The 25,589-nt window shown below is 47.0% G+C and overlaps 1 protein-coding gene across 3 annotated transcripts in view; it reads left to right on the plus strand.

Annotated features, from left to right (window-relative positions):
• The window catches only part of LOC138299207 (butyrophilin subfamily 1 member A1-like), a 107,726-nt gene that overhangs the window by 22,809 nt on the left and 59,328 nt on the right, over window positions 1-25,589 (plus strand). For 2 of the 3 annotated variants that reach the window (XM_069237325.1, XM_069237328.1), the window contains exons 2-4: window positions 3,513-3,674; window positions 4,377-4,652; window positions 20,192-20,320. In XM_069237325.1, the coding sequence (XP_069093426.1) occupies window positions 3,608-3,674; window positions 4,377-4,652; window positions 20,192-20,320 (472 nt within the window). In that variant the 5' untranslated portion in view covers window positions 3,513-3,607. Of the gene's footprint in view, window positions 1-1,756; window positions 1,836-3,512; window positions 3,675-4,376; window positions 4,653-20,191; window positions 20,321-25,589 lie in introns of all 3 variants that reach the window. The other variant, XM_069237326.1, reaches the window with a different exon arrangement.

Genomic DNA, 25,589 nt, shown 5'->3' on the forward strand with positions numbered 1-25,589 from the left:
AATCAACTAGGAGCATTAGTTTCGATCTGCCCTTTGGGGTTTAATGCCCGAGATCCATTCATTACAAGTGCTAGAGAACAATTTTTTTTTGCAGACTACTTGTAGTGCCAAATACCACCTCCACATTTATGGTACATAAGGAACTGGGCTGCCCTTATGTGCAAGATCTAATATATACCAATGCGCTGTTGGCTTGGCATGGCATCTGGTCTAAAGAAGGGACGCAATTTACCCAAAAGATTATTAAAGATTGCCTTACATTAGAATATCGGGATAGAATTCCATGGTTCGTGCATTTAAAAGATTTGTTGAAAGACATAAATCTAGCTCCAAATTTGGACACTCCAGGTATTATCCTCCAATTTAGCAAGAAAGAATTGAAAAACCAACTAATGACATGGAGGGATAGTGATAGAGATAATAGAGAATGTAGGAAATCAGCAGAAGCACTTTATATGACTGAAATTAACAAGGTAATGCCAAATTATTTACTGACAGTTGCAAACACTCAGGATAGATTTTATTTGACTCGAATGCACTTTAGAATGTTGCACTTTTTAGTAGCTTTCCCAAGGGTGAGGATTTGGAGCAAAAGCCTACCGAAGTGCCCCTGTGTGGGACGATTTGCACAATCTACAATGCACTTTATTATATCTTGTAAATTTTATCTTGACATTAGGAAACATTTTTTAAAACCTTTATTCGTTAACAAATTATTTTATTGTAGAGAAGCTTTTAATTATTTATGTAAATTGGATACTAATGAGAAATGTGATGCAGTGATAAAATGTACCCTATATGCCATAGAACAAAGAAAAAAGCTGTCGTATTTAGAAAACCTCTGTTATGAGAATGAATAATTGCCCAATTTGTGGTAGCAAAGGTTTTATTAATTTATTTATTAGTAATGTGTTTTTTTTTTCTTTTTTGAAGTATTTTTTTGTATACTATTATCATTTTTAAAGAGATTGTTTATCTTTTATGGAGTAAAATCCGAATAAAGATTAATTTGAATTTGAATTTGGATGTGTTTGATAACATGTACTGTGGTAAAGCGCTCTGATACCCTCGGGTCTTGCCAGCGCTATAGAAAACTCTCTAAATAAATAATAACTTTAGGGGCTGTGTTGAATATTTGTCAATCAGTTGTCCTGTCATGCCCACTGCTGTTGTTTAAGTTCCTGATAGTGGTGCATCCAGTATGTCAGATGCCTTAAGCATTGACCTTGTCACCCCTGTATCTACCAGAAAGGGGACAGTCTTGCTCAACACAGTCCTGTCCACATATGGGCAGTCCCGGTCCACTGATATTACTGGGGTCATCAGACACTCTTTCTTTGTGATGCACCCATAAAAGTATTTTTCCGGGGGTGGGGGGAAACCATTCTCCTCATGAGTCCAGGGTCCGCCACCGCGTAGGCAGGGGGGCCTGTGGTCTATCCTGACAGGTCTGTGTAGTATTAGCAGCAGCAGCATCAAATACATTATCAGTGTAAGGGGGAGGCGGTGTGCTTTGTTGTTGTCTCTGTTGACTTTTGCCACTAGGTCCCTTATTTAGGAGGGGGCAATCGGCCTTCCAGTGTCCTTGCTGGTTACAGTGGAAACATGTTGTGCTTGGAGGTGGTTCAGAGGATGCTCTCTCATATTGTCCCCTTCCCCGTCCTCTACTTCTGCCCTGACTACCGCTGTAGAACTTCTCCTGCACCATCATCAACTTAACTTTCTCCCTTTTTGTCTTTTCTTCTGTCTTCTGCAGGTGCGTTTGGTAGTCTGCGCATTATCTGGCTGCGGCCACTAATATGTCTATGGGCTCCTGCTGCCAACAGACAAAAGAGGTCTGTAGATGTGTCTGGATGGGTTGTAGTAGCCCATATACAAATGTGGTAACAAACGTTGGCATTGCCTCACCCAATGGGTTTTTCATCCCACTGCTCTGCTGGTAGACTTGCAATGACTATCCACACTTTCGTTTCAACCCTGCTTTGTATGTATTATTTTCAACCTTATCTACCTTATCTCCTGGTACCTTTCACTTTATATGTTCCATCACCCTGCTTCATGCCTTCTCTACCTCTTCTTCAGGTACTCTTCCCTTACTCCTCGGTGGCTTGTATGTTGTCCAGGTCACCACTTTCTTGCAATCCTCTCACAAGTCTTTTGGGACAACTATGTTGAACAAAGTGTCCAGATCTCTCCATAGTAACCCTCCCATGGCAACTATTCTATTTAGTTCTGTCTACCACCTGTGTGGTTCCTCTCTCAATTTTGGAAGGTCTTTAGTGAACAGCATTAAGTCAGATCTAGTCGAAGGTACATGGACATAAGATGGTATTGTGGAGTCATCTTTCCCTGATGATACTGTATCTCTGTCAGGGGCATGGTCACTGTTGTATTTGTTAATACTGGGTAGATGGTGCCAGTGTCATTAATAACCTGGGCTGTTGTAATGCTTTCTAATAATACTTTCCATTTTTATAACTTCTGTATGGCATACCGCAATTTTTCTGTTAATTTGGTATCATCCCAAGACTGCAGTTCGCTCTCTGTGAAGCTGACCTGGGATGTGTCCCAGGTGTATGTTTGTGGTAGGGGGGGGGGCTGCACTTTTGCTGAAGGAAAGACAGGTTTCTGAAAAACTCCATGTCATGAGAGACTCGAGTCCAGTTCTGGGATTTCATTTCACAAATAGTTATCAGGTATATTAGCCCAAAACTACAAAACCCAGAATGCAGCTTTACGGTGTTTAATCATAATCGAAGAATGGAAATTGTTGTTCATGATTTGAATAAATATTGTCTATTAAACACGACGGAGAAAAGCTTAAAACTCAGCTAAGACCTTCCAAACGTGAGAAGCTGCTTGGGGGCATTAAAGCATCTTTGACCAGCTAAGAGGAAAGCAGACGATTGTGCCTGAGCAATGTCCTGTGAATAAGATCATTAATCCACTCCTGGGTCTGGTGTTGTGAAAATCTATCTCTTCTGGTATACAGATTTCACAGGGGCAGGATTGCCACCTTGCTGTATATCGAAAAAGCACGAGGTTCCCAATCATGGCCTTTTCTGGTACAAATTATTGTTATTAGACGAATTAGTCCAAATGCTTCAGTGGAAACCCAGTAAGACTAAAACTCCCAGAACACATGAGGTTGTCAAATGAAAGAGCATGATCTGCTGAGGACACGGAGTGAGGCGGCAAAACACACTTCGGGGAGAATAAACAAGGAAACCCAGTGTATCACAGTTCAACGTTAGTAAGTACTACAAATTGTGCAAGATTATGGAAATGGGGCACAAGAATGTAAAGTGATTTGCCCCTGATCGCCCAATTTGGTCAAAAAGGAAGCCAAGGCCAGTCCGAGATCTCTTGGCTCTGCAGCTGAAGGTGTTGCCCCCAGAGCACATCTGCTTTTAACACCCTGTGGTGACAAATAGGAAAACCCACAAGTGTGATTCTGGTCTGTACAGATGTGCATCAGGTCCCTGACATGAGTCCCCTCTTCTTGTATTTAGGGTGAGGCTTGGATTTGTTGGAGTCCATAGAGAACCTCGCTGAGCGCGTGGAACGACAGAGGGGTGGAATCCTCTCTGGACCTTCTTTTGATAGAATGGCTGTGTGGCCCTGGTCTCTGTGCCTCGTTATCCTTCTCCTCTGCATCTCAACCTCTCGCTCAGGTAAGGCTGCAGTCTAATTCCGCTTCAAATGTATTGTCAATTGTCTTGATGTAACGTTTTGACCAGGAATATTTCTCTCTTGAGAGAGTGTATACCAAATAGTTACATTATATACGATTAAACATGCAACTAAGTTAGAGTTCCAAGTTATAAGTTTGTGAAAGTGTGTACCGTGTGGTATGTGTATTCAGGTGGGATTCCAGGGAATTCTTAATTGGTTGAGTCAGGTAAGCAAGAACTGACAGCTTTGGAAATGACAGCAGAGGAATGCCCTAAAAGTACTGTCCCATCAAGAGAAGGCTGCTCTCCACCCAGTTCTTGGGTGCACTCGCCTCCATCCTCTTACATTTACACGCTGGAGATGGCCAGTGGGTGGCTTTACATTGTGTTTGCACCTGGACCTTCTTTTCCTTTTGGAATGCTACATGAAATCGTAGAGTGTTTTCTCTTTTTGTATGAGTCCAGACTAACCTCAGCAGGCATCCACCCCTATATGTATATTAGAAATCACATCAGAGTGAAAATACTCTTTAATCAGGTTTTAACTAAGCACGAGGCATCAGGCCTGTGAAGCAGTTCATTCTATTACAACATGAGAAAGACAAGTGGGAAGATGTCATCCTTAAAGTAATCTCTGTTACGAGCAACACAACTTTGGCAGAAATGTATCTTGGTTTCATGTGATTGCCTTGTCTTTCCCAGATATCGGGTCTGACCCCCATATACACATAGAGGGATATCAGGACAGTGGCATAAAGATTACTTGCACATCAGAAAGATGGGATCTGGCACCAGAACTGCTGTGGCAAGACGATGGTGGGAAGAACCTATCAGCAGCCTCAGAGAACATCAACCCAGATGAAGATGGACTGTTGAAAGTGGAAACCTCCTTCATTGTGAGCTCAAACAAGAAAGTATCCTGCCTGCTTCGAGCCCACAATGGAAGCCAGGACAGGGAGGCCACGCTATACATAGCAGGTAAGTGTAGGCTACAGTGGAGAGGCCATGAACAAGGAGGTCCTAACTCCCAAAGCTTTTCCTATGAGTACTTGTGTATTATTCCTGTCTTCAGTGTAAATTGTGCATAGTTCACAAAATCCTCTGTGAGTAGTTCTGCCTTATGAACTTCTAAGAGTAAGACATGAGTATGCAAGAAGTTTTCTGAATCACAAATGTTTTCTTTGAATTGCAGATCCAACTGTTTGAAAGTAGTGAGGCTACAACACAACTTCTCATAGAAAATGCTTTTTGAATTAAGCTTAGTCATTCAGAAGTAACTTTCATCTGCGACAGGAGTAAGACACAACAAAGCTTTGTTAATCGGGTCCAAATTATCTTTACTAACACTACAAAAATATACCTTTCCTAGCATGTTGATACTGAACCACCACTTTGAGACATTTCTGAAGAGATGATTAACCACACAAGGCTGTAACATGATTTGTTAGTGTTTCTATGCTTATTGCACATCATAATATCACATTGTGGAATTTTACGCTGCTGTCACAAGTGTTTGTACAGATCACCTACATTTCATTTCTTCTGGAGTTGCTGAAATTGCCCTCTGACGTAATATGCCAGCTGCAGAATCTGTGTGTAACTTCCAAGGAACGGGCTCTGGGTCCAGCAGGTCTAACTCTGCTGCTCATCTTCTTGATGTTGATAAAACAAGCCTCATTGAATTAGCTAGTGGTGACACCTCAGGTAAATGGAGTGCTAAAGACATCAGTAGTAGAGCTCTTAGGTAGGAGTTAAGAAACTGGTAAATGGGGAGATGTTATAGAGCTAGAGATGTCATGGATAATTAGGCAGACGTGACAGCAGTGATGAGGAGTTAGTCGGTACTCTAACCGGCGATGGATACTGGTAAAAATGTCAATAATAGGATCATGGTAGAAGCTGAGTTAGGATAGGAAAGGTGTAAGCCAAGCCTGTCCAATCCTGGAGATGTTACAGCAGTCACAAGGTTCAAAAACTATAATAGTCGAAGCATGGTGAGTACACCTGGTGAATTTATGATGTGGATAGGTGGGGAAGAGAGACAGGCAGCAGTGAAAACTATATTAAATGCCACGGTGGTGCTTGATGTTCAAAGTAGGAAGAAAAGTCAAGCATTAATCTAAGTGTTAGTGAGAGACTGGTTTTTGTCTTAGAAAGTGGGAAATGCAAAATATTTGTAGTTGTAGCATAGTGAGTTTCAGTGAGGGGAACAGAGTATCTTGAATAGTGGAAGCTGTGAGACTGGGGGCGCACTAATCTTCTGTTTGTGCCCTGGACTGCAGCTTCCAGCTTCCCCTGCGCCTGAAGGGCCGGGGGCCATCATGATGTGCGTAAGAGCACTTCAGGGAGCCCGCAACGTGGGAAACTAATCATCTGTTTGTGCCCTGGACTACACCTTCCAGCTTCCCCTGTGCTTGAAGGGGCGGAGACTATCATGAAGTGCTTAAGAGCATTCCAGGGAGCCTGCAAGATGCACTTATCTTCTGTTTGGGCCCTGGACTACATCTTCCAGTTTCTCCTGTGCCTGGAGGGGCAGGTTACCATCACGCTGTGCTTAAGAGCATGTCGGGGTGCTTGCAGCGTGGGACTCATCCAGGTGAAGAGCGAGCCCGTCTGTGCCCGTCAGAGCCTGCAAAAAGCTGGGCTGCCCCTCTTGCCCATGGGACCTGATCTGGGTTGTTTGGCTTTTAGGATATGTGCCAGAATTTTGTCAAGGTAGGCCAGTACTTTTTTATATTTTCGTATTTCCAGTTTGAGCAAAAGAAAAGCAAATCTGGCTAAACAAGACAAAGTTTTTGCAGCAACTTCTACCTTCTTAATTACGAACTACTTGACAACTGTTATGGGAACAATCCACACTGAAACTGACCTAGTTGAGGAAAGAATCAGTGTGGTGCAGCGTCCCTCCAATAATTCACCCATTTAATCTGCGCCAACAGAGACTTGGGGATGAAGGGAACATTACCAACCACAGACATAGGCATATGTGTGTGAAAAAGGTTATGGAAAACAGGTGCACTTACATCAAAAGCCTTGGCCTTAGTTTTGTAAGGCAAAAGGCCTCCTCCCCCTGCCTTCATCCCTGACCTTGTAATCCGGTATTTCCTTAACAATTTAAACTGCCCCCTATCCTTAAACTGCTCTCTCTTTCCTCATAACCCTGCGACTGTAACTAATATAACTTCTTGACCAACATTTAACTTCCTGGCTCATCCATGCATGCTGTTGTCTACCCACTCCCTATAAACCTGGACTGCCAGCTTGAACAACCGTACATTTCTGTACACCATGGCAACTTGCCATGCCCCCGTCACCCAGAAAAAGGCCTGTGATTTTTTTTTGGCCCTCTTCCCTCAGGTGATGTCCTGTAGCTGCTTCAACTGTTCCCTCATCTGTAGAAGATAGAGCTCCATACAGCGCTCCATACCCTTGAATGACAAGTGTACCCCATCTCCCCTAAAAAAACTCAGTCTTCTCAAAGGGCAGATCCACATGTTCCAGAACTGAGATACCTGAACTGAGATACCTCTGCTCACATAAAAAACCTCAATTTCTTTATAAATGTTCCTCCTTGTCCTCTTAATAGCCCCCGGCTGCTGTGCACCCCACCAGACTCTCCATGGAACAAATGCTGTCCAAATAATATGGCAGCCAACCCACTGTCTCTGAATTTCCTGCAGGTTGTAGGAAGCTGGCCTTGTGTGTGGTGGGTACCTATGGTACTTACACCTTATACGAAGTCCAGGAATCCCCTCTTAGTGAAGAGTAGGCAGTGTGTAGAAGCCAGGCTCTCTAGAGGTAGCTATGGATGAGCAGCCAAGGCTTATCTAGGAGACATTCAAAGCTCATGTAATACCACTGTAGTCACACAGCGCTTACACACATGAAAGAAAACAGTCAGTTGCACAAAAATAAAGATGCTTTATTTTTGGCACAAATCACCACAAAATACTAAACAGGTAACCCACCCTTAGTAGGCAAGTAATACACTAAACATTAGCAATCATAAATAGGCATAGAAAAGGTTAGAAAAAATTGAATGCGAACAAGGTATCCCTGCCTAGGTAAGTAAACTGTGTAGAGGGGAGCTCGGGGTATTAGAAAACCACAGGGGAAAGTAACACAGCACCTCCCCCCCCCCCGCCCCAGCGACCAGGAATGCAGGAGTAAAACAATGGATTTTCGACTTAACCGCCCAAAAGGAAGAAAAGAAGAAAAAGAAGACACCCAGAGAAGGCTGCAAGAAAACCAGCAGTGGATTCCTGAAGAAAGGAGACCTGTGAAGAGAGGCGACCAAGACCAGAAGGCACAACAGAGTCCAATGGGTGTAGGAGCCCCTACCCAGCACACTGAAGATGCAGGAGTTGGTCAACCGTACAGAACAGGTCAGCACTGCAGCCCAGAAGCCGGAGAAGAGTTCCTGTTGGATGCAGCTGGAAGGAAGATTGCAGATGGGTGTTGGTGCAGGAATTCCACGAACAAGCCTTGGCAAAGGCAACTTCGCGGTTGGAGGAAAAGAGGTGCTGCCAGGGACCAGAATGGCCCAGGAGGACTCAGCCCAGGAGGGGGAGTCACAGGGAACCCTCAGCGTCGCAGAGAGTCCACAGGAGCAGAGGCAGCACCCACAGGAGTTCCACAGGATGCTGACACAAATGGTGCACGAAGGAGCCCACGCAGCACAACAGCAGAGGATCCCACGCCACAGGAGAACCACGCTGGAGGCTGGGATTTGCAGGAGTGCTGGGGACTGGAGCTGCACAACGTCTTAAGATCCCTTGGAGGAGACGCAAACAAGCCGTGGCAGCGGCAAGAGATGCGGTGCACGGGGGGGGTTACTGTCCTGCATTAGAAGGCAAAGGCTTGGCAGGGAGGACCAAGTGGACTACTCCAGACCATCACCCGTGATCCAGGATCCACTCAGCCGGTCGTCGCTTGTTGTAGGTGCCTGCGGTTGCAGGGAGTGACTCCTTAACTCCAAGGGAGATTCCTCCTTCTCCTTGTGCAGGCTGAAGAGTTGCAGTCTTCTGATGATGCACTGCAAGGGAACTGTTGCAAAGCTGGCAGGAACTCTGGAAACAATGTTGCAGAAGAGTCTTCCTCGTCGATCTGCAGCTTGGAGGTTCCTGAAGGGTCCAGTCGTGGTTCCGGTGGCCAGAAGTCGAAGTAGAGGTTGCAGAGGAGTCCTGCTGGAATCTTGCAAGCTGAATCTGAGGACCCACCCCAGAGGAAGACCCTAAATAGCCCTGAAAGAGGGACTGATCACCTAACCAGGTAAGCACCTATCAGGAGGGGGATCGGACGTCACCTGCCTGGCCAGGTCACTCAGATGCTCCCAGAGTTCCCTGCCCATCTTAGAATCAAGATGGCAGAACCCAGGGTCCTTCTGGAGGAGCTCTGGGCACCACTCCTGGGGTGATGATGGACAGGGGAGTAGTTATTCCCCTTTCCATTTTCCGGTTTCGCACCAGAGCATGAACTAGGGGTCTCTGAACTGCTATGGACTGGTTTATGCACGGAGGGCACCAAATGTGCCCTTCAAAGAAAAACCAGTGGCTTGGAGAGGCTACCCCTCCCAAGCCAGTCATACCTACTTCCAAAGGGAGAGGGTGTAACACCCCTCTCCCAAAGGAAATCCTTTGTTCTGCCTTCTTGTGCTTGAGCAGATCAAGCAGCAGGAGGGCAGAAACCTGTCTGAGGGGTGGCAGCAGCTGGGGCTACCTGGAAAACCCTGGAAGACTGGTTGTAGCAGTGTTGGGGGTCCTCTAAGGAGCCTCCAGAGTGCATGGAATCATACAACGAATACTTGTAAAAGTATTGCAGTATGATTCCTACATGTTTGATACCAAACATGCCTAGGTTTGGAGTTACCATTATGTAGCTGGACATAGGTAGTGACCTATGTCCAGTACATGCCTAAAATGGAATACCCGTACTCACGAAGTCAAGGAAAATGGATCTGGAGTTCGTGGGGACACCTCTGCTAGTGCAGGGGTGCCCTCACACACGGGGACTTGCACCCTGCCTTCTGGGCAAGGAGGGCCTGCCATAGGAATGACTTACAGTGACCTGGTAGTGAAAGGGTGCATGCACACTTTCATGCAGGCTGCAATGGCAGGCCTTCAGAACACATTGCATGATACATGCTGCAACTAATAGGGATTCTCTGGTGCCCCAATGCCCTGGGTACCTATGTATCATATACTAGGAACTTACATGGGGTACTAGTATGCCAAATGTGGAATGGAAATGTACAATTTAGAGGAGGGAGAATGGTCACTGGGGTCCTGGTTAGCAGGATCCCAGTGAACACAGTCTCACACACACACACACACACAAACAGGCAGAAAATAGGGGCAACCATGCCAAGAAAGAGGGCACTTTCCTATACAATTCCTTTTTCATTGTATTGATCACCTGCAGCCCTTTTTCACCTACCAAGTCGTTCTCTCCCAGTTGCAATAACAATGTGTCTGAGCAGTAACCCCTACCCATGCATCCTATTTAGGCAAGGCAACAAATCTCTTCAACGCATTCCCCCTCTTTCCTCCCAGTGCACCCTAAACAATTTTAAATCCAAACCCAGATTCTGCCCCTGGCTGCTTCTCCAAGCTTGTCTTTGTGCCCATTTCACAAAGGAATGTCCCACCAACCAAATTGACAGGCTGTTGGATTCTGGTCCCTACACCAAACATGGAAAACACAAATAATAACTCAGCAACTACCCCCTGTACAATCTACTGCCCCTCACGCACATAACACTGGCAACAGCCTAACTTCCACCTACCTACGCGCATGATGTCCTCCCTGCCCCAACCCTGCCTGCCTGCTTCCATGGCCATACCTATTCTAAATGAGTGTGTCCCAAACAATGCTGGGTCTACATCAACCCTCCTCAGACTCTTGCAAAGGATGGACAATAACTGAAATGCGGTGGCCGGCCTCCCGTCCATGTGCTTGAAAACCTTGCCCGATAGATCTGCACCCTGTGCGCGTAAAGCCCAGGCCCATCGGAGTGGGCGGAGTGCCAGGGATGAGTACACCTTCAAATGCACCCACTTTCCTCTCCTCCTTTGATCCGTCTTGGAACCATGGATCCAAATCTCTACGCCATCCCCGCTCATATGTGTCGCCACCCACTCTAGTTCTCCCCCTTTGCCTTCTACCCAGGAGCTCTGATATTCTAAAGGCCCCAAAGAACATCCAACACATTAGCGTGCTAAAGAGGTTGGCTTCATCCCTGCCACTGCATATCGCCGGGAGGGAGCTGATAATCTGTCTCAACAGGTCTACCGTTATCTGCCTTCTTGCCTGTCCTGGCCCGCCCTCCTTCCTAGCCTAGTGCTCCCCTCCAGCATCCTTCTACCCAGTTCCGCTGCTGACTGGGCATACCACCACAGCATCTTGCCCAGGAAGGCAATTTCTGCCAGCTTGCCTGCAATCGTCGCCCTTGACTGTCCTCTCTCTATGAGACCCAGGATAAATTGTACAATGTCTTCTACCCTTTCCCATTCTTCTTGACGCTTCTGTGCTCCCTGCTGTAAAAATTCCTGCGACGCCTGTGCTTACATCTCCCGCGTGGACACTGCCATCGAGTTCACCACCAACTGCAGGAACTTCTGTCTCCTACTCTCCATAGCTGCAGTGGCATCGGAGTCCTGTAAGGTTCCACGTCCGTGGCCAGTCCATGGAACCTCTTCCACTGCGAACAAGACAAGGCATCTGCGATGTCATTCTCTACACCCGGAATATATCTTGTTCTGAACACTATGTCATGTTTCATGCAGTCAAACACAAAAACTGTAGCACTTGGGGGTCCCTGACTGACTGGTTGTTGAGTACCGATACTGCTGCCAAGTTGTCAACCACTTTTTTATGTGCCAACTGGTCACCCCAGACCTACATCGCAACCACTATGGGAAACAGCTCCAGAAAGGTGATACTCCTACTATCTTGCTTCCTCTCGGGGGAACATTTCTCCGCACACCACTTGCCCTGCCAATAGATGCCAAAACCGTTTCTGCCTGCCCCGCCAGAGAATATCTGAGCGTCCCAGTCCAGGTCCTGCCAAGCCTGCAATGGTATACCATTGAACTCCTTGAAGAAGATCCACCACATGCGCACATCTTCTTTTGCACCTACCGATAAGCGACTATGATCGTGCGGCAGCATCCTCCCTTACAGCGACAGGCCCAGGTGGACTACAGAAAGTGCGACCTGCAAGCACCACCCGACAAGCAACGTTAAGGTGGCCTAATAGCACCTGCATTTCTTAGACAGTAACCTTCTGTCTCCCCAAAATGATCTGCAGCAACCCCACCATTCGCTCCTTCTTATCCTGTGGTGAATGCACCATTGTCATCTGAGAATTAATCTCCACACCAAAAAAATGTCAGCACTGTGCTCGGCCCCACCGTCTTCTCGGGGGCCAGAGGGACACCCAATTCCCCCATGATGACCTGGAATCTGTACAACATTGCCCCGATTGCTGTGCGCCCACCAGGAAGAAATCATCAAGAAAGTGAGTTACAGAGTTGTGCCCTGCCTGTTTGGTGAAAAACCCATCGCAAGAATGTGCTAAAGCATTTGAAGAGAGTGCACGATATGGAGCAGTCCATTGGAAGTGCTTTATCCACGTACCAGTGGCCCTTGAATTGCAAACCTAAGAGCTCAAAATGTTCAGGGTGTACCGGCTGCAAACAAAAAACGGACTTTATGTCACTTTTCATCATCAGTGCCCCCTGTCCAACTACTTCTACTAGTGCCATCGCCACATCCACTGAGGCGTAAGTCACACTTACCCGCTCCTCAGGAATAAAGTTTATTAATAACATTTTCTTCCGGCCAAGAGAGGTACTGTATGAGGCAAAATTGACCCTCTTCCTTTTTCGCCACCACACCAGTGGGTGAGACTATCATGTTCTGCACCGGCGAATCCGTAAAAGGGCTTGCCATGCAACCTTCCCTCACTTCTTTCACCAGTTTGTCCTGTATCACTTGCTTGTGCGCCCCTACCGATTTCAGATTGTCTGCCATAGTTGCTGCCTTGGCCCTTTGTATCCCAGTGTGAAACCCACAGTTAACCCCTCCAGAAGCAGCTTTGCATCTTCCCTGCGCTTGTACTGGGCCAGCCAAAAGCTGTAGGAGCCTTTCCCACCAGTGCTGTGTGTACACCTGCCCCCCCTAAAACTTGGCTGCCAGTTGTTTTGCTGCACCCCTCACCCCCTCAACTTGGCCTCATCTGACCTTAGGTCCCTGCCCCGCCCCACCCCGCGTTGTGCTCCTGTAACAATTAACCAGTCCATGTCTACCCCTACATTTGGAACACTTGTGCTTAAACTTACAGTATTCCCTGCTGCAGGGCCCCTTGCTGAAGTCCCAGCATGTTCCAATCTGGCTGGGTCTTGCGCCGTGCCCAACCAACTGTCCTTTGCCTGCTGACCCCACCCCTCCGTGGGAAGCCCGCTGGACGTAAAGATCGTTTAACCAAATTTGGTGGGCCCCATGGTGTGCTGCCACAGGTCAGAGTCCATTTCCCCCACTGCATATCCGGGTCCAGTGCCTTGCGCGCCCTAAATTCCTCTCCGTATTGTACCCATGCATACTTGCCATAATTAATCTGCGCCTTCTGTATAATGTCCATATACTTGAAAAGTGCCACAGACCTCTCTGGGTACTTTGGGCAATACACGCTCGCAAATATGAGGAATGATGCCGTAAAATTCTCGATTGTGACTGGCACTTTTGGCCTCTTCACCAACTCGTATTCCTTTTCCTTTGAGCCCACTTTAGACCTTAACTCTCTATGCAGGAGCTTCATCATTTCAACGTACTCCCCCTTCCATATATTTTCTTTGGTGGCTAGCATTGAATGCTCCCCCAAGGGCTTGGCCATTTCCACATACAGCAGCTCATTCTGCTTCAACTTTTTGCTCTGTAGCAGCTCTGCCTTTGCATCCACTGTGGACTCATGTGGCCCATTATCCCCCCCCTGTTTCTTGTCTGACACTCCCTCTCCCTGGCTATCCCTTCTTGCTTCGTTAGCCCCACCTGCTGTCTTTCCTCTTTACACATTGTCCTTACAGCAAGTCTGTATCCCGGGTGTACCCCCCTTCCCTACTCACACCAGTATCTTTTACGTATATCCTTTTCCTTAGGCGTGCCTCCCCCGCTGCTCACATGTTCCTTGGCCTCCACCGCCACCAAGATCATATTGCACCACCATAAAGCACACTCACCTGCAGCTAAGGTCGGTGGCCGTTCCGGGGCCTTCTGCTTCGCCGTCCCTGTCTTCTGCGGTGCATCCTGTAATCCGCCAGGCCTCTCCACCACCTGAAATGACTTATGAACAGTCTGGTGAGATTTCCCCCCTTCCTTTACCCCTGCTCTTTCTGCCACCAATGTGTTACCTTCCTTTGTTCCTCTTCTTCCTCCCTACTCTCTCCCTGCTGCATACTCTCCTCATCGTAATCCAACATTCACTGCTCTTCCTCCCCGTACCAAAAGGAGGTCCCTGCCAGTGACCTGCATGCCTCTAATACCTTTTCTGTGAACATGTAGGAACTCATGCGGTCGCTGCTGAGGGGCCGTAACATGCCCTCTTTGCCGTTCTTCCCACCAGACATCACCTCTCCAAAGCTGTGGTGCTGTCGGGTGCATTGTCCTGATCATCTCACGGCAGTGTAGAGACTTCCATGAGGTTCTCCCCTTGCGTGTGGATCATCCAGTCTGACTACATCTGGCTAGCTTCCCGGGGCCCCGCCTTGACTTCCTCATGGAGCCTCGAGCCGTCACAAGGTCTCCCGGGTCCACCACCTCCTGGGTAAAATCCTACTTCAAACGATAACACAGGTCCGAAGTGCTGGGGGACCTCCCTTCTGACCCTACTTCCCAAACGACGTCCTGCCCTGCAAAATCATCTTCCAGGTCGATGAAAACTCTGCCACCCCCCTGGCCGCTCCCCCCCAAACTCTGCACTCTCCCCTCATTGCCTCTACTCCTGCGTAAGACCCTGCCACCTGGCTCCGCTTGCCATATACCCTCTTAGGAGGGATTACCGACCATGCGCGGCTCGCTCATGGCTGCCTCATACCTGCCACCTATGTCCGCCTCTCCTTCCTCACCCTTGTTGCTCCACTCAAGGAGCAACTGCGCCCATGCTGGTTCCAGGGACTCTCCTGCATCTCCCCCTCCCCCCACCCCCTTTTTTTGATCCTCTCCACTCCTGATTCCCCCAACTCACTGTGCAGCTAGCCACTCTTGTGGGCCTGTGCCTGCCTGGGCCTCCCCACGACTATGGGGGGGGGTGGCCCCGTACCTCCCTGGTGCACCTCTTCTGAACATGCCCCATCCCCTTGCCCCCCCACCCAGCTGCCTTCTCCCCTTTGCCCTTGATAGATTCTGTCCCCCCTCGCCACCCCACGTCCTCCCACCTCCCCTCCTGGTGACCCCATTTATTTTCCTGAGCAGGCTCCCCCGGCCCTTCCTGGCAGCCGAGCACAAGTTACTGGGTGCTCTGCCTCCCCCCCCCCCCCCCCCCCACCCCTTCTCTGCCCTGTTCAACCCACCTACGCCCCTCTCCTGCAGCAACGCATCCACCTCCTGTCGTTGTGCGCCGAGGCCCGCAGGATGCGAGGCCTTGTATGGCCCTGCTCTTTCGGCGTGCAGGTGATGGACCTTTGGCGCCACCGCCGCCCCTCGTGGTGGTGATGGCAGCTATTGGCTTCCCCGTAGCCTGCTGTGGCTTTTTTCCTGACTCTGGAGTGGTCCCACCCACAACCCTCTGGGCTCTTCCGAGGGGGTGAGCAAGCAAATACAGCTGCCGCCCCCACCTCTGACGTGAAGGTCTGCCACTTACCATGGTGCATTCTTTCAAAAAAGTCAAGCCTGCCTGCTTCGGTCATCAGAAGCATCACCTGGCCAATCTTCTCCTACGCCGACGTGCACGGAGCACCGCCGCTAGACACCAGGTGAAACCACCACACCATGCAATGCTCGACACAGAGGCCTAACTAAATACCAAAGGACCTGCACTAACCCCCCAGCCACCGTGTCACCAACAAAATGGTGGCGCTACCTAAAAAATGCCCGCTTATATACCCAGGGCTACAAGTAGCCCAAATGTAGCCCAACATATCCCATGACAGTTGTGGACTGCTCCCTTTTCCCAGACCACGGGGGTGGGGGGGGGAGAGACCTCCCAGTGATTGGCTGCCCCTCCCCCCAAAACCCCCTCCTGTACCAAATATGATAGTCGGCCTAGCTGCTAGAGGAGCTAGCAGTCAGACAGATTACTGAGGGGCAGAAACTCTGAGTGGTGCCATAGGTGTTTTAACTCCTAAATAGCCCCTATAAGCAACTTCTGTGTTGCTTCTAACTCTCAAAAACAGCCCCTAAACACAGCAAGCCCTCCCCAGAATGATGCCACCCCTCCATGTCATTCACGCAATAGAAGTGAGAGATTAACCCACGTTAGTGGAGGTGTTCATTTGCTAGGGTTCCCTGAGTGCACTCCCTGCGTTATAGTACTAGAGGCAGTTCCTATTTAGCCCCCGATAAGATGGATTTAAAACACAAAGCAGTACATTGGCTAGGGAAAATCACTGGGTGGTACAATGACTTGATCAGGGAAATGATTACAGTGAGAAGGGTTGCCTGGGCTGGCTATGAATCTAATCAATCAATGAGTATGTAGAAGGATGACATTGGTTAAAACAGCATCTGAACTACCTGACTACATTTTCTGGAAGAATACAGGCTGACACTCTCGGTTAATTTTATAGGCCACTCTGGAGCCAGTAATTTCATCCCCTGTTGTATGTTCCTCTGGGGGGGAACAGCACTCACTCTGGGTATAATCTTGAATCTAGAAACATCTATGTTCCCCTTGACGCCATGTAGCGTACTGAATGTCTGCAAGCTGTATATTCTTCCAAGATTGCTTACACCCTTCCAGCTTTGTTAACTCATGGGAATCAAGGGTTGTCCAGTGCCACAAATGACATATCTGTCCACCCTACCAAAAGCATTGATATTGCCCACTGTAAGCTATGGTCAAAGATGGGAAATCTGGGAGTGGAAGCGGCACTGGTCACTTTCTAAGATGCTTGCATCAGAATACCTCCGTAAAGATACTTTATGGGTCATATGGGGAGGATACTCCCTCAATTAGCTCCAATCGGGCACACGATAGGGATGCATTTTAGCTTCTTTTTGTTTTTGTTTCATATAAATGGTTTGGAAAGCTACCTCGTACATGACGTTCATACCAACACCCCTATATGCAGATGATGCAGTGTTCATTGCGAGAACTTCAAATGGCCTCCACATTGTGATGTATTTACTGTATTTATGACTGGTTTGAACCTAAAAGTCAATCTTACCAAGTCATTCATTGTAATCTGTGGTTCAAAAAATACTAAATCACAATTCATTGGGGGGCCTGTGGCCATTCCTGTGACCAGAGTAAAATCCTTTAACTTTTTGGGTAATGCCTTCAATTCCGATCTACACTGTGCCACTTGCTAAATTAAGATTGTAGCATTTCTCTAGAGCGGTTGAAGCAATTCCCTCTTTTTGCATCAAATTTAGGCCACAAACGTATGAAAGATGTGGCAGTTATATAAGAGCAAGTGCATACTTGTGGGACTGGGTGGGAGTCTGAAGGATCCTAACTCGGAAGTCCCACAATGGGTAGAAAATTGCGTCTTATGTAGGCTCTTGTCCTTCCCTCAGGGCACTGTAGTGAATATCTGTCACACTGAGGTAGGGGTGAATCATTTGATGGATACCATAGGAATTGCCCCTCTGATGCTATGAGTTATGTTCTGGTACACGTCAGAGGCAGGTTTTTCTGTAGTGATTCTTAAATACTATATAGCCCTGAATTAAATGTCTAAGATCTCTTGGCTTATTGATGTAGAAAAGGTTTTCTTGAATCTGGGTATACCTAACTCTTTCTCAACCATGAATCAGTTGATTCTAGCTCTAAACTGCGAATTAGAAAATATTTTTTTAATCATTGTACAAATGAGAGCTTGATAGAGGCTCAATCCAGAATCCAATGCAGAAAATTGGTATGTACACCCCCTTGATTACTACCCCAGTAACATTTTTTTAAACAGTTTTTATTGTTTTTTGTATATTACAACCAGCATTGTTATCGAGAGTCCAACTCCAGAACCCAAATAGATAGTATAATATAGTTCTCATTAGCGCAACAATGGCATCCAACCAACTCCTTCCTCTACCTCCCCCCCCATTGCACTCTCAGGGTGATGTGAGTGGCTCTTTTAGTATCGTCTAAGGAATCATGGCTTGTTCCCTTTTCTGTGCGAAAATATATCACAAGTGTAAGCGGGGTACCTGTTTCTTAGTGCTATTTTAGTGGCCAGTTTCTTGTGTTTTTGATCATCTGGTGTTGCTGGACGAGCTCCTGACAATGGGGTATCAGGATGTTTCAGGTACTCCACCAGTTCTTCCCATACCCTGGCCATGTCGAAGGGGCGTCGACCTTGGCGGGCTTCTCAAAGTAACACTCCCCCCTCATAGCCAGCTCATCTCTCCAGCTCCCTCCTCCAAGGAGTCAGTTTAGGTCAACCCACCGATTTCCAATTTCTAGATATTTCTCTCTGGGCCAGGAGGAACCCTAGGTCTTGGAACTTGCTCGTTGTTTTTCATCTTACCAGTGTGTGGGAAGTTGCTCAATAGGCAGGGTCATACGAAATAGCCTTATCCACTACCCTTGCTAGTGTGTCTTTGACTCCCGTCCAGTATGTCAGGCAGGCCCATATCATATGGAAAAAGTCAGCCTCTATCAGTCCACATCTTTGGCATTTCGTGTCAGTCAAGCTGAAACATGTATTGGCATGTCCAGGCGTGATGTATGCCCTGTGCAATTTGTAAAAATGTATTAGTTTAAATCTGGCGTTTCTAGAGATTTTGGGCACCCAATCTGGAAAGGTCGTCCAGCTTTTGTCATCTATAAGGATCTTAAGGTCCACCTCCCACCTGGTTCGTTGAGATAGTAGTGTTATGTTGATATTACTACCCCAATAGCAGAACCGTATTTGCTTTTAATACACAACCCATAGTATAGATCTAACCTTACACATTTCCGATTAAGCACTATGCACTTTCTTTTAGCCTTTCCTCAACAGGGTTTATGGTTTTTGAACTTGTTGAAATGCCCTTGTCTTAATATGTTCTCCAAAAGCACTACTCACAATACGCCTTTTTTGCACCCTATATAAAATGCTGAACAGTTTATTTTTTACTTCCAATTTTGCTGGCTGTTTACATTAGAAAATCTGAGTTAGGTATGCTGTATTTACTCCTATTAAGATTTGTTCAGATTTAACTGTGATAATCTGTGCTATTTGTCTCTGTGAGTAATTTGTTCATTGTTCCCTATATTAATATTGGAAATCTGCAATCCCTTTATAAAAACCTATCATACATTTACTTATTAGAGTTGTGTCATGACCTTTCTGGTCATTTGTAACAAGAAAATTACATAGCTGCTCAACTGTGATAAGTTATTACATTTGTGTTCTGACTTCATAATGTCTGCTGTCAGAGCCTGCAGCCAAGTTCAAGGTGAAAGGCAGGTCACAGCATAAGTAATGGAAAGGAAGAACTGGCTTTTCATCCTTCAGATATGCCTTTCTGAAATGAACAGCATAAAAGATGCATTTCTGTCACTATTTATATGTTTTTCACACTGTAGTTCATTACAGGAAAGATGGAGTCACTCCAGGTTTCTGAAGATTCTTAGCAAAATAATTTTTTTAAAATCAAACTTACCGTAAAACTGATTATATATTTTTACAACAAAACCCTAAATGCCTTTAGGTATATTTGATTTCACCCAAGAGAGCGCTTTCACAGCAGTTCCTGTCAATGCTTTTAAAAGTTTGACGTACTGCTCCGTCAACATGGTCAAACCGGTTATCCGTCTGCATATAACGTGGGCAGGCGCACCATTATCTTCCTAATAAGATACTCCATTTCCGATGTGACAGAGTATTCTTACCACCAAGATATAACTCTAGTCTACAGTCTTTTTATTCTTCATATCTGCAAACATACTATCCCTTTCACATGAAAGAGCAAGACACCAAGGATTTAGGTGATTTGTGGGAAATGTGATAGTATGGCCACGTGTTATAAGGAATAAAATGCCCTATGCCATATGTTAAAAGGATAGTGCTAGTAACCTTTGAGTTCTGTGACCTTGCAAAATAACTCTGCCTTCAGACTTGTTCCTCTATATGATCATGGAAATCCTCAGTAACTTCCAGTATCCTTTAAATATGCAGCAGGTGGTAATTTAGCCTATATATTACTAATATGGCTATTAAGGAACAGTAGATTCAGTGAAATAGAAGTCTGCTTACATTAGGCTTTTAACATAGATAATTGTGTCTGCTAGACATTAGTTGTTCATTTTGTCTAACTAATATCAATTTCAGCCAATGTTCTCATAGTGTTTTTTTTTGTTGTTTTTTTTTTTTTTTCAGAAACCTTTTTCCATAGAGTCTCACGCTGCAGCATTTCCTGTCCTCTCATCGGGTTAGCCTTTGCACTCATGTTGATCTGCTTGACAATGCTGGCTGTCTTTCTCTTCAAACAGCAGAAAGCGTCCATAGGTAGGTTGATCAAATAGGCATGATCCGGCAACCAGGTAATGAATTCATTTTCATAAATGAACTGTGCTGCTGATGTGTAGAGGGATGGAGCAACAAAACTAGGTGAACATTTTTTTTTTTAAGCACAACATGTCTGCTTGTCAACTTGTAATGCTGGAGTGGGATTGTTAAGATTTGCACAAGTGGCAGGCGATGTAGCACTAAATTTGCACTAACCTACTAGTGCAATATATGCATTTGCTGCTGAAAATTATTTAGCTTAGGTTGTTTTTTTTTGTTTTTTTGTTGTTGTTGCAAAATCTCTGGTAAAAAAAAAAAGAAACTCTTCAAACTGGCATAGAGCCCGTCTATTGCTTACCTTTTACTTACCATTGGTTGGCTCTGAAGTTACTCTTGTTTCCATGCTTCTGATTGGTCAGAGCCTCCTCCTTGCCTCAGATTCCTGCTGGGGCTTTGCCGTGTATCTCTGCAGTGGAACATAGACCAAGTTCAGTTTGCTGGGGCCAGTGACCTTCCACTGGATGGTACTTTTTTTTTTTTTTTTTTTTTTTAATTTGGACATTCAACCTTATAGAGTACATGTCTCTGCAGTCCCTCTTTCTCACCCCTCCATCCTTCCACTATTGCTGTTGTCTCCCTTGTGTTGCTTTCCCACTCCGCCGTTTGTATCCCCCCCCACTCTCCGTGGTTTTCTTAGTCCACCTGTCCTCTCCACCCTCCTCCTGCTCTTGTGTTTTCATTACCCCTCCTTCTTACATTGTGGTTTGTTTTCCCCTTCATCCTCCCTTATGTTCAATCATGGAGGGGGCCTGCCCCAACCCTGGCCCTGTTTAAATAGCATGCCCCCCCTCTAACTGCACGTGTGGTACATTCTGCATGTCCATCCCAGTCTCTGATGTCTGTCTCGTTGCTGATGATCTTGTTCGGAATGTGCAGACAAGCGTTGTGGATGCAACACAAGAGCTCTCCCTGCTGACTGCATGTCTGGCACTTCCTACCTGTCCGGCTCGGCATAGTCTCTGTGGTTTGAATCGGTCGATGGACTGTGCAGATAAGCGTTGTGGATGCACTACAAGGACAACAACTTACCAGAGTTATTGATTATTGCACTCATATTAGGTGGAGGTGCACACTGCATAGGAAGATCAAAGCACATGCCATTGCACAGCACTTTCCAGAGAGTTCACCTGTCTCGAGGCGCTGGAAGAGGCTACCAGATCCCATTCTGACATGGTGTACCCTTCAATATGGTAAACACAAGTGCAGAACAATGTCACCTACTAAAAGCCTGGCCACGTTGAATGTGGTATTCGGTACAGACAAAATGTTAGGATGATAGGTAAGATGTTGAACACACACCACCACTAGAGCTTGTCAGTGTGGCGCAGTTGCCGCAGTCTGGTAGAAGTGTGTGTGGAGCACAGTCTGATGCCACACAGCCACAAACAGAAAGAGGCAAGTATCTTTGAAGGTAAAAGAGTTGTCTACAGAGGACGATGCAGAATTATTCGGGCTTCCCCACTTCCTCTATGTGTGATCCTGGCCAGGTCATATAACTTCTGCATGCCAGGTATGATCAAATTGAGAGTGTCTAAACAAACCATATTTTTAGGTTAAGTTCTATGTACGAAATAACATGTGAATCACAATGTATGGTTTTACAAACGGGGGAGCTGGCCCTGAGGTCTTTGCCAGAAGTGCCATAATGCACGTCATCACATTGTGTGTCTTCGCTTAGTTTATGCTCATTGTCCACATAAGCAGTTGTTAAGCAGGGCCCCCTGTGAACTGAGTAGCATTAAGGCATTGTGTAAATCAAATTAATTGTGAAAGGTAGCATTGGTACTGTCCTGAGGGGGTGAGGGAAGGGTCACACCCTTGCCTCTTGCCCCGTGCAGATTCTAACATTAGAGTCTAATGCTTAGACATCACAGGTGGGGGCAGTGTCACACCCCTTGACACTTATTTGCGGTCCAGGAGCACACGTCCCATAATGCAGAGCAAAAACAGTATTGTGTGAGTATCTGCTCACAACTGAATTGTAGACCTCTGTCACAAGCTCACCAGAGAGTTTGGGTTTCCAAGGTCACAGCTGAGTACTTTTCCAGATTCTGTTGTATTTCTCCTTTGTATTCAATCAGTCAAGGGATTTGTAGAGCATCTCAAATCTCCTGTGAAGGTGCTGGAGTTGCTACCTGCTTCGTGGATTCTCAGACTTGTATTTGGGAATGTTGCTGGGCACCTGAAAAAACAGAAGTGACAGAGGCCCTCATTACCATTAACTTTGGTGGTCTGTTCAGAACACCACCGTGGTGGCAGCCTCCAAAAGACTGCCTGTGTTGGCGGTCTCACGACCGTCGTATTACAAGTCACAGACAGAAGTCTGTGCAAAACCAATCAAAAATCAGACATCGCCACGCCGGCCCAGGACTGGAGAGAGGCGGTCCCACCATCAGCACCGCCACGCCGACAACATACCGCCCTCCAAATAATGACCCACAAATCAGTACATGGGTCCTTCCACGGCGATAAACCATTGGTGGTGTGACCCGACACGCTCAAAAATTAATCTCCAGAAGAACCCAAAGCCACATTTGACAGTATGAACACCTGAGACACATAAAGATATCAGACACACACACAACTGCAAAAAAAAAACCTCCACACACATCCCATAATCCTTTGCAAAAGGAACGATTTACACAGACCTGGAGATACTGCCATTACCAATAGATGTCACATATACCGCATTTGCACACACACGTCACACACAGCAAAACTGCAAACAAACACCACAACCCACCACCACACCAATCAAAACACCCCACACACCGCATCAAGCATCAAACACATCACCCTTGCGCACAACAACCCCCCCCCCCCCCCCAGCCACTTCACTACCAACATGTCCCCTCAAATAACCCATGATTCACAGAAGAGTTGAGGGTCATGGTCCATGAAATTGTCAGGGTAGAGCCACAACTGTTCAGAGCACAGGTCCAGCGTACTTCCATTGCCAGGAAAATTGAGTTATAGAGGAAGATCGTCAACAGGATCAGTTCAGTGGGCAACCATCCATGCACAGGGGAGGATATCAGGAAGAGGTGGAACGACCTAAGTGGGAAGGCGCGTTCCATGGCATCACGACACAACATTGCCATCTACAAGACTGGCAGTGAGCCCCCACCTCCTCCCCCAGAGTTCCCATCGTGGGAGGAGAAGGTCTTGGACATAGTGCATCTAGAGGGCCTGAATGGAATCATTGAATGACTGGAGTCTGGTAAGTCACTAACACTCTTCTGCCAGCATGTGTCCCCACCACCCTATCACTCCCTAATGCAACCCCCCTCACACTTCCACACCCCACCCAATCACCCAGTGCCCCTCCCCTGCATGCCACACCACCCCACTTCTACCATCCCCACACACTCCACCCCGATTTCACGGATAGCATTCACAATGGCAAACACTACAACTCCCACAATGCATGACTACCTACACATGAGAAGCTGCCAGTCCCACTTCACAGTGGAACACCTGCACCTAAAACCATCACAACAGCTACAATAACTGGATGCTTCGACGCGTAACACTACATGACAATGTCAGCTATGCTATCCACAATCCACAACCCTCCATGGACCATGGTATCAATTCCACAATCTATCACCCACTAACAATGTTTGCAGTACCGCATCTGTCATTGTCATCACGGGGAGCAAGTCAAGCCACTGCATGCATCATACAATGATACAAGTACACCTCCACAATTTAACTCTGCCCCTCTCCATCCACAGGTGCCCCTGCCACTGCCACCATGTAGAGGATGCCAGAAACAGATAGCCCTCCCAGGATCAAGGCCCCAGTGAGGACTACAGGTTTGGATGTCTGGACATTGACGACTTACCTGGCCCATGTGGTACATCTGGTCATTCCACCAGCCTCACCCTGCCCACATCTGTACCCCCACCCCTGTGGTAACAACAACACAGGCAACCCCTCGGCCCCAAACCTGTGTCCCAAGGACTGTTCAAACAGCAGTGTGATCCACAGTACAGGGACCTGAGTCTATCCCTCACACCGAAGACAATGATGGACCTGGTGTAGCTGGAAGTGGCCGCACTGTGCCAAGGGCAGAGGCAGAGGCACAGGGGGCTAGGGCCAGTGGGAGGGCACCTGTGGGCCAAGTTATGTGACACACAAGGGAAAGGTCTGGCCAGGAGGCCATTTCCCAAGTCCTGGGAGCATACCAGGAATCCCAGGACAAGATGGGCCATATACTCCACAACTTGCAGGAGAACCAGAAGCTGCAGAGGGAAGGCCATGCAGGAGGCCATGCAGCAGGGGCAAGCTCTCAGTGCCACTATGACCACCATTGCTAAAGGAACTCTCATCCATCCAGCGTGCGTCCTCCTCCCACCAGCAGGCCCCTTCCACTATCCACATACCATCTGCCTCAGCAAGTAGAATGGAGGCCCTGCCAGAAGACCCACAGGCCACTAGCAACCCTCCCTCTGTAGCTGAAGAACTCACCCTCCCCCCCCAACCTCTCCAGAAACAAGGTCGTCCATATAGACACCCTGCAGGAGCTGATGCCAAGACCACTGCCAGGAAGTGAGACTCTCCTGAACATTCTCCCTTGTGTGCCACTGACACACCCTGTTAACTGTCCACTGTCATCTCTCCATATTCCCATGGTCCTTGGAAACAGGAGACATATAGGTCTGAACAGTCCGTGAGTTGCTAGTGTTGCTTATACCCAGGACACCTGACGTGATTTCTGCACTGTCCTCAAACCGCATATCTGCCACCTCGTATAGGAAAGAAACCGAGGACTAGCAAGCGCTCTTCACACTGGGTTAATCGAGGCTGCAAAGATTTTACAAAATGGAAAGTCTATTGCCTACTGTGGCAGAAGAGCTCGTAAAAGAGGTGAAGAATGCTTTTGCAGAGACTTCGCACAATTAAATAGTGTTTGGATTTTTGGAAAACCCTTGAGAGTCATAGATCGGATCTGTGAACGTTTCTATTGGTGTCAAAAAAGCACAGTTTTGCAGTGACTTTGTATTCAATTGGCTAACCATAGCCTGAAAAGCTCATAGAAAGTACAGGAAGACAAGCCTTGATAAAGTCCCTTACAGGACGAAACACGTGTCGGCTGAATCTGATCGGAAATCTGCAAACCAATCTTCTATATTGGATGATAAGAACTTTCACTGCTACAAGTCAACGAATTGAACATTGCATACTTGTTCTATGGACTAACTGG

The sequence above is a fragment of the Pleurodeles waltl genome, chromosome 6, assembly GCF_031143425.1.
Source record: "Pleurodeles waltl isolate 20211129_DDA chromosome 6, aPleWal1.hap1.20221129, whole genome shotgun sequence".
Lineage (NCBI taxonomy): Eukaryota > Metazoa > Chordata > Amphibia > Caudata > Salamandridae > Pleurodeles > Pleurodeles waltl.